At 37.8% G+C, this 9,319-nt stretch overlaps 1 protein-coding gene across 3 annotated transcripts; it reads right to left on the bottom strand.

Annotated features, from left to right (window-relative positions):
- Positions 1-3,554: 3,554 nt before the first annotated feature.
- LOC121318752 (nuclear pore glycoprotein p62-like) lies at positions 3,555-9,175 on the bottom strand. Of its 3 annotated transcripts, none has more exons than XM_041255771.1 (13): positions 9,048-9,175; positions 8,161-8,461; positions 7,367-7,833; positions 6,879-6,977; positions 6,455-6,559; positions 6,107-6,226; positions 5,683-5,797; positions 5,350-5,494; positions 5,027-5,076; positions 4,808-4,942; positions 4,507-4,636; positions 4,162-4,228; positions 3,555-3,750 (listed from the first exon to the last, which is right to left on the bottom strand). In XM_041255771.1, the coding sequence occupies exons 2-13, from the start codon at positions 8,451-8,453 to the stop codon at positions 3,659-3,661; spliced, it is 1,818 nt and encodes a 605-aa protein (XP_041111705.1). In that variant the 5' UTR covers positions 8,454-8,461; positions 9,048-9,175; the 3' UTR covers positions 3,555-3,658. The 3 variants fall into 3 exon arrangements, with proteins under 3 accessions (XP_041111705.1, XP_041111704.1, XP_041111703.1); XM_041255770.1 differs by having other exon boundaries at positions 3,556-3,750; positions 5,683-5,812; positions 6,455-6,544; XM_041255769.1 differs by having other exon boundaries at positions 3,557-3,750; positions 5,683-5,812; positions 9,048-9,174.
- Positions 9,176-9,319: the final 144 nt, after the last annotated feature.

Genomic DNA, 9,319 nt, shown 5'->3' with positions numbered 1-9,319 from the left:
TTAAAAGAAAATGGGTAAAAAAATGTGTTATGATGAGATGTGAGCATGTTCATTTTATGTATTTGAGATTGTAAATCATGTTTCATGTATGATTTATAAAAATATAAGTTTGGTTGTTGATATAAGGAGAGAGCTACGCTTTACAGAAAACATGGAAATGCTCACTGGTGTAAAAAAAAAAAATCTGCGAGTCAGTTTAGTGGGTAGCTTTATATTGTAGATGTATTTTAAAATTAGAAATTTAGACTCTTGTGAATTAGCAACACAAGGTCATGCCATAAAGGGAGGAGTATGTGAAAATATTTGTGTCACTGATATGACCAATGCTTATATCAATGTATCAATGAAAGAGTTCATTTTTACTGGTAATGGAACTAAATTGAAAAAAAAAATAATAATTCAATAGAAAACAGCTGTGTGTGATCTGTTAAGGAAGTATCTTAGTGTGCTTGGAATGTGGCTCAGTATCAGAATAGGTGATCTCCCTGGGAGTACTGGAGTACATATATACCTCTTTTAATATTGATACACACAGGCTAGTCAGCATTGTTCTTACAATTGTTCTTACAATATAGTTAAGGCAGGCAGAGTTGATCACTTCTTCAGGACCTTGCTCTTCTAGATTGAACCTACAAATAAAATGAGAAAAATCAGAGTAATTGTTTAGAAATACATTAGTGTATTAATTGATTTGGTTATGAGATTGCAGATGTATTTAACTGTTGATGGAAAGGACGGAAGTAAAATCTTATGCTGCAGACACTATGGAAATTCACAGCAGAGTTCCAGCCAATGTCATTTCTCTTACTGTGTTATGATTTTTGCTGTCATTCCAAGTGGCTATAGGTTTTGTTACTCCAGCGTTCCTATATTGTTTCTCTAAATCTGCCTTAACCCAGCTTTGAACTTGTCTGGAGCATGCTTTGAATTTAATCATGTGACAATGTGACCTTTCAGCTGTGCTAAATACATGTAAAATACAAAGGGCTGCCAGTCCAGCTTTCCACTCAATCTTTATTTATGTAGCACACTTCCCATCAATGAAACGTACACAAATGAGAAAATATGTACATGGATAAAATATACAAGGTCCCAAAAAGATCCCATTGACAGATACTTTGAATGGACTAAGAAAGTCTGTTTAGCCTGGCACTTAGGATTCTCCAGACAAGCTCAAACCCCTGTAAAAGGTGTATTTAGAGATACAAATATATAGTTTGTTTTGGAGCAACAGAACCACTCTGAGCGCAAATACACTAAAATACCAAGGGAATTAAAAAAAAGACGTGAATTGCCATGTGAATCTGCTTACACTTTTAACTGTGCTACCGTGACCCAAATACCTGCCTCCCTTCAAGTGGGGCCAGTTCTTTCTCAGTGAGAATGGTTGGTTAAGGTTTCTCTGTGGAAGACGAGCGAGTACACAGGGTTCAAAACTGAAAAGACGTCATCATTTCAAACCGGGTAATCCCATGACGCTGATTTCTACTTATTAACAGGTCAGCATCTAGCTTCTAATGGAAACGATTACTTATAATTGTAGGTTAACTTATTTTATCTGGTCTTTTACTTCTAGGTCTGCTTTTGATAGTCTCTTGATGTCATCTGTTTTAATTCCATGATTGTCTTTACTTCCCATTGCTTCTGTGCCTAAGTGACAGAAAAAAAAAACTTGTATAAAGAAATAATAATAAAAAAAGTTTTATACCAGCGACCTCTAAAGTAGAGAATATAGATCATTTCACTTAAACAATAACAATTTTAAAAGTTAAACAACAGTACATTCTAGAAGTATCCCGATAGTAATTTAGCATATTTAATAATAAGTATCGTTAACTCGACATGTCATAGGTTGGTTGGGATTTGACAGATTCTTCCCATTATTTTGATAATTGTAACGGTTCTGCAGTTTAAAATGAACTACTGTATGTAATGTTGTACTACTGTAAATTCAGGGATCAGCTTGTATAGCAAAATAAATAACAAACTGTGTTGTTCTGTAAGTACAAACATCCAAATATACCTATAAAAAGTATTGACCTAAGAACAAAAATATTGCATTTGTTTATTTAAAAATGCACTTTTATCAATTATGTTGCTAGCCCACCTGTTTAAACTATATATATATATATATATATATATATATATATATATATATATATATATATAGCCGTTCTGGGAGTTCAGAGTGATTGACAGAACTTTTCACACTACTCCACTTTGCCTTGGTCCACAAGTAGTTATTGAAACTAGTGCAAACTTTACTATTTTGCAGTTAAAATCTACAGTTATTGCTCAAACAAGGTTGTAGTTACAAAAAAAAAAACGATTGTATTTTTTGTTTAACAAAAATGTAAAGAACATCTAGTTATTTTACCTTTCCAGAAACAACCGAAAGTATCGACTCCCGGATCTGCCTGTATTGACCTTTAATTCAAAGATGAACTTTCACCCTTTGATGTTCTCATGACAACTAAAACTCGTGGTAATGCAGGTGCAGACACAGGGAAGTGGCACCAAGTTAGTCATTAGCTACATCAGCACTACCAGTAAAACTTTAGTTAGGGATTGTTCTTGCAACGTGGTAACAGCAATCCACATCTAATGGCTACAATGAATGCAATGATACAGCTGAATGTTTACATTGTAAACGGTGCAATATAATACAACATGATGTTGCTAAAACATGCAACATAATCTTAAATCTTAGTTCAGAGGTATTGTGATGACCAATATACCTGTAAAACACAATCCTATTTCCACTTCTCAGCATAATGAGCCCTGAATGCAGTTTCTATTTTGCTTTTACTGAGCTGGGTGCCTGTTTCCCCTCCTATTTATATAATGCTGATTCTTTTGTTTTGTCTACACCACCAAAAAGCCTTCCTAAGCCCTAGGCAGGGTACACACGACTTGCACAGTTGCTTGTGTCACCTCTCTTGAGTATATGGGATATTAGTGCAGATTATCTGACTAGTAATATTTACATTTCTTTCAGTGCCACCTTGATTACAGGCATAGATGCTTGCTGTATCACTGGGTCTAGTTTGAACAGTCAGCTGAACCTCAGTAAAAAAACAATATTCCACACCTGCTGCAGGGAAGAAAATCCTTTCAACTTTACCAGCCAGTTTCACAGATCCTGAATAGCACTTATTATGGATTTCTATTATTAGACATGGTAAAGTAGTCCAAGATTAGTGCTAATTAGGGTCTGTGAAACCAGCCATTAAAGCACAATTTGTGTGAATCACTTAGTTACAGAGCACACACTACACTGATTATAATCATTCTTGGTGGTGATAGAAACCATTTGCTGAACATTGAAGGGTACTTAAAACAAAGCTAAAAGATAAAAAGTGACTAGGGATTTTGGCAGAAGTTTTTTGCCCCCTTCACTGGTGCAACAACAGTGGGCTAGACCAAGCTCTGTATTTATTTTAAATGACAATCTTATGCTTTGTGAATACAGCCTAATGTTTTTAAATTCATTGTACAGAAGACACAAATCATGCACACAGAGCAGGACTAAAAAGTGTAAGCAATTCTTTATTTTACTCAAACAGACTCCAAATAAAATTGTTTTTTATTTTTCACAGAAATTGGGTATAGATTTTAAAGAGACCATTGTGTGTGCTTATATATTATTTTGTTTATTTTAATCAAATGCAATACGAAAGTTTTTTTCTTGTTCCTTGCGACGACCCTCACAGAGCTTGGACACCTCTTCCACCCGCCTTTGCAGCAAGACTAGAGAAAAAACAAAAACACAAAACCACAATATTAAATCCACAACTTCCCATAGGCTTCTCTACCTGAACAATATACATTCAATACTTATTCATTATTTATTTATTTATTTAAAATGTGGTTTTATGACTGTTTGCATGTTTATCAATGTCCCAATAATGAGGGAAATGGTGGGTAACCATATGTGCTAGAAAATATTACAGCACTAATCTCAATAAATACAAAGTTTTTGTTATTCCTTTTACACTTTTTCTAGAAGCAAACTATTACAATATTTGTTTGGCTCTCAAATCAATAACAGATATACAAAAGTCAGCTAGTGTTTTAAAAGCCCCTTTGCTTTACATTACAATCCAGTTTTGTTTTCTACAGCTCACTAATAAAGACTTATTAAAAATAAAACCAACTTACCTGAATTTTGGTCGATCCACTGAAGTGAATCCATGTGTGCATTTAGAATTTTGCAGATTTGCAGAAGCTGAAAGAAAAAGCAGACTAAATTTCAGATCGCAAATGCTATTTAAAATGTGTTTTCTATTACTCAGTATATCCATAGGAGCATTAAAATTGCCTGAATTGAATTAACTAAATATATCAGATAGCGCAATCCTATTGTTTGCATCGCATACAGAAATTATTTTCAGATGACCCCTTTTATCTCCCAAGTTTAAAAATAACACCACTACTTAAACCCTTAAAAGATCTAGCCCAGATCAGGGAACAAAAAACAAAATAATTATTCAAGATTATTCTCACATTAAATCCCCCGGATACCGGGTCACTGGTTTCAGAGGAGCTGCTGGATGTGTTCACATGCTCGATGATTTCCTTCAGGTCCTGGGACATTCTCTTCAACTGGGCATCTATGTTCTCTGCCAGCTTGTATCTGGAAAGATTGGGACAAAAATATGAACCTAAATAAATAAAAACCCCATCAAGTTTCCAATCGAGCAAGGCACTCGTGTTGAGTTCCTTACAAAGGATGGCACATGCTGGTATATATAACTGTCCAGCTTATCCTACATTGCAGGGCTGGAACTCCAGATCTCAAACTTACGTTTTCTCTCGCTCCTCGTCTGCATTCTGCATGTAGATGGTCCCGTTCTGCTCCTTCACAGACTCCTCAAGGGGTGTCAGCAGATCTTCCAGCTCTTTCTGCTGAGACAGGATGAAATCCATCTCCTGGTCCAGCCTGAACACACATAAGGGGTAAATCAACACAACTGCAAACAACACAAAATATGTGCTAATGGCTACAAAGCAAAATTAAAATTACCTTCGCTGGTCAAGTTTCACTTTCTCAACCTCTCTGTGTAGAGATGTGATCTAGGTGGGGCAAACAGAATGCACTGTCATTGATCAATATAAAAGTGATAATGACAATGCTATCAAATGAACTAAAATGCTGTATAAATAGGAGCCTCCTACAGAATTAAACTATTTACAAATTGTAAGACTGCCACTAATGGAGAATTACAGCAGATGTTTTAGATGAATAAGGAATGCCTTTAATGGAACTAGTGGACTAAACATAACAAATAAGGTGTTGCTTTTAATGTGCAGCATGAATGAATGAAAGCACTCTCCTCTTTCTTTTACCTTCTCGCCATTCTCGATAAGCATGCGGTCCCAGGCATTGACCTGTGTTGCCTGCTGCAGGAAGTGCCTCTCCTGGTCTTCTAGCTCCAGACTCCACTTGTTTATCAGGTTCTCCAGCTGGGAGTATGTCATTACTGGGGGGGCACTGGAGGAAGGCATGAACAGTCAAGGCACAAAGCATAACAATAATAATACCAATCCAAACATTTCACATAACCAGAGAAGCTACAGCAAATTTACAAGAAATAAGGCTAGTCTAAATAAAAGGAACCAGGCCCTGCAGTTCAAAGACATACACATAGGGAAAAGGTAAAAGCATCATTGCAGTACTACCTGGCTGTTAAGGCTGCAGTTGCTGTGATGGTGGTGGTGGTGGCAGGGGGAGCTGTGGTTCCAATAGTGCCCAATCCTGCAGGTTTCATTCCGAGGGAGAACCCAGTGACTGCACCTGTGGGGGCAGCAGCTGAAACAGTACACCTTTATTAAATTCAAATGTGCCGTACAGTATGAAAAACACCATAGCCCTGGTGGTTTGAGCTCCAAGTCATCCAGACCTGTTCATAAACTATAGCTGCTACACAACAATGAAGGAGATTGTTTCTATTCATGCAAACATTTACATGGACTGTATTCTGAAGTTTAACCAATTGAAGCTAGAAAACTGACAGACTACACTACTTGAGCTCCATCATATATTATATCACTCCCAGCTGTACAACTGGGTAACTGTCCAGTGTCAGTACCTCACAGCTCTTACCTGACAGAGCAGTGCTGGCTGCTGTGGTGACCCCCAGAGGCTTCAGCATGAACCCCAATCCTCCTCCTGCTGCTGCTGATGCTGCTGAAGAGGTAGCTGTAGGGGCAGTTGTAGACCCAACTTTAGAGGGAGAAAAACATGGATTATTAGGAAGAGTGTTTTGATTTAAATATATATTATAGAATCACTTTCATATTAACTCACAAAGAAAACTCAGCATGTAGATTCACCCACTCTGATACATATTTGCCAGCATCTATTCATATGCTGGCATTACTTGAACATATATGGATACCAAAACCTGCAGTCTGATAACAAACGATATGGGAGAGTAGTATGCAAACTCACGTGTGAAGCTGGAGGGAGCTGATGAGACGGGGGCCGGTGAAGCAAAGAGAGAGGACCCTAATGTTGTGCTGGCCAGGGTGGTGGTGGGGGCTGCGGAGGTTAAGGCTGATTGAGACAGAAAACCAGAGCGCTAAAAAAAAAAAAATACTGCAAAATATACGGTTTGAGAGCTCATGAAACAGGAAGGACAAGGGTGCGTGTATGACGGTTCTTCGTTTTAGTCTTGATTCCTCGCCTGAATATCTCCCACCATTCTAAGACATGAGACTTCCAGTTGTGTGGTGGTTTACTGATAAAGGCTAATGTCAGTTTGGGGCCACCAAAGCCTATTTAAAAAATGATGCAACTTCACTACTGTTACCACTTCAAGTGTTTTCTATTTTTGTATATAAACTACATTTTTAAAAGAATGAAAATATCCTACCTTGGGGTTTGGCACCAAATAACATGCCTGTCCCCTGGGTTGTGGTCCCTGTGGCCGCTGCTGCAGTTGAAGCTGGTGCTAAGGATCCCAAAGTAAGCCCTATTTTTTTTTAATGTACAAAAAAATTAAAATAAATAAAATATATAGATTTCAATACATTGAAAAATAAATACACAAAAACTAAAACTACACTTCAACAAGATATACCATTTTTGGACAATTAAAATAAAAAAAAATAAACACTTAAAAGGTCCTTTTTGCTTCTGGAAAACAAAAAATCTATGTATAACATCCTATTGCCGAAAGATACAGCACCAATATTTCTATTAGAATAACAGGGGTGTCGACATTTTTCAAGGGGTGGGTGGGGTCACAACTGTCACCAAGCAATTCTTATTTTGAACACTAACGGTTTATTCATTTGGGTTTTATTTTTCTACAATCCCAAAAGTAATCTACTCAAGACCGCTGGACTGAAAGATACACACCTGTTGTTGGAGCACCAAGGGAAAGTGTCGCTGCGGGTTGGCTGGTTGCAGGGGCAGTGTTATTCCCAAACGAGAATCCCCCGCTGGTTGCACTGGGGGCCGTTGTGGTCACCTGCACCTTTGCTGCCCCAAAAGAAAACCCCACAGAAGGCTGGGCAGCAGCACTACTCCCAAGGGAGAATCCACTGGCTGCTGGTTGTTGTTGTTGTAGTAGCTGCTGCTGCTGCTGCTGCTGCTGCTGTTGTTGTTGTTGTTGTTGTTGTGTTATGGCACCCCCTAGACTCCCACTAGAACCAAAGCTGAACCCCCCTCCAGAAGGGGCTGCTGTGCTCTGGGTGGACAGTGCTCCCCCAAGGGAGAACCCTGTCCCTGTGGAGGCTGCCATGCTGTTACCCAGGGTCAGACCAGCAGTGGTCAAGGCCTGGGTGGGATTCGGCATGGCAAGGTTTACCTTTGGAGCACTGGCACTGGAAGGTGGGAGGAACAGAAAAAACAAAACAAAAACAAAGATAGTCCTGAGCTTTTTCTTTACTCTAATTATCATTACTTGCTTCTTTTCATCACATGGCAGCAATTTCACCCTGAAAAAAGTTTGTCGTTTTCAAAAAATAAGATATCAGCTGTACAGATGTCCTTAACATTTATACATGGCAATTTTAGCAGTTGATAACTGTCATGATTATCAATGTATTATATGACAAATATCAATGACTAACATTATCAACACCATCCTGGGCAATCTAGGCACTTCCATGCTAGGGCTCTAGGTGTAATACACAGAGAAACAGACATACCCAAATGAGAACCCCCCTCCAGTGGTCTGGACAGGTGCTGCTGCTGGTGTTGAAGTGGCTTGGGCTCCAAAGCTGAATCCTGTTTGAGAACCAGAGCTTGCCGGAGTAGCCATGGAGAAGAGACTAGAGGGCTGGACAGGAGCCTGGGAAGGGGTCCCAAAGGAGAACCCACCTCCTGTAGTTCCTGTGGTGCTGGCCCCAGTCAGTGAAAACCCAGGAGTGCCCCCTGCTGTCGTCTTGGGGGTACCGAAGTTAAAGCCACCGGACGAGGCACCAAAATTAAATCCACTCATTTTGAATTCTGACGGGGAAAGAACATAATTTAGTTCAATAATCTACAGAATTTTATTTAAACAACAGGGAAACTAATGTTAGTTTTTTTTTTTTTAACATTTTTTCTGATGCAAAAATAAACAAATGTAATAACTAAATAACAGAAAGTGTAGCAGACAGGATATGTTGATAGCCAAAGCAAAATACAGATTTTCTATAACACACTATTTAAGTTTACTATTACACAGAGAATTGAACATTGAAATTATAAAGATACTGATATTTCCTAAGCAATAAATCTAAGAAATATCCTCGTGGTTATTAAAATTTGTGACAGCCAAGTTTGTTCGGCATTTCTAAACACATTATATTACATTGTGTTATACGTTTCTTATTGACTGATTCACATCTACAGAACATATGAATATATTAATATATTAATATATTCCTTTTATCAAGTTTAAGAAGAGTGGGATTTGTGTGAAGCCTGTTTGTTTTACAAATGTATTGATGCCAATGTCAATGTGCGTGCTAAATTACATCAGGAAAAAAGGAAAAGGGTTTTCTTTTTGTTTTTTTTAACTATGCACATCAGACATAAATGGTCTACTCACCGATTACGACACTAACAAATTTGGAATCCTTAACAGCAAGCGGTCCAAAAACTATTTAGATTTTTTAAATATATTTTGCCTCTCTACCCACATTAACCCAACCAAAGCGCCATTTTTTGTAACACTGAGGATGTGAGGACCTACACTCCACACAAGGAGACTACCAGAATGCCTGAAATAACAAATAAACAGGCAACCTGGATGTGTGAAATAAATTACGAAACATATGCATAATCTGTAAAAAAAATAAATAAATAAATAAATAAATAATA

Source organism: Polyodon spathula, chromosome 7, assembly GCF_017654505.1.
Source record: "Polyodon spathula isolate WHYD16114869_AA chromosome 7, ASM1765450v1, whole genome shotgun sequence".
Classification (NCBI taxonomy): Eukaryota; Metazoa; Chordata; class Actinopteri; order Acipenseriformes; family Polyodontidae; genus Polyodon; species Polyodon spathula.
This window is presented reverse-complemented; position numbering and strand designations above follow the sequence as displayed.

Bases quoted from the DNA above. Each gene is read 5' to 3' on its own strand.
- LOC121318752 (XM_041255769.1), bottom strand. From the start codon at position 8,453: ATGAGTGGATTTAATTTTGGTGCCTCGTCCGGTGGCTTTAACTTCGGT. The intron at 7,834-8,160 runs GTATGTCTGTTT...CCCACCTTCCAG, and splicing joins GGAGGGGGGTTCTCATTTGG to TGCCAGTGCTCCAAAGGTAA. The intron at 4,637-4,807 runs GTAAGTTTGAGA...CAATCTTTCCAG, and splicing joins GACGAGGAGCGAGAGAAAAC to ATACAAGCTGGCAGAGAACA.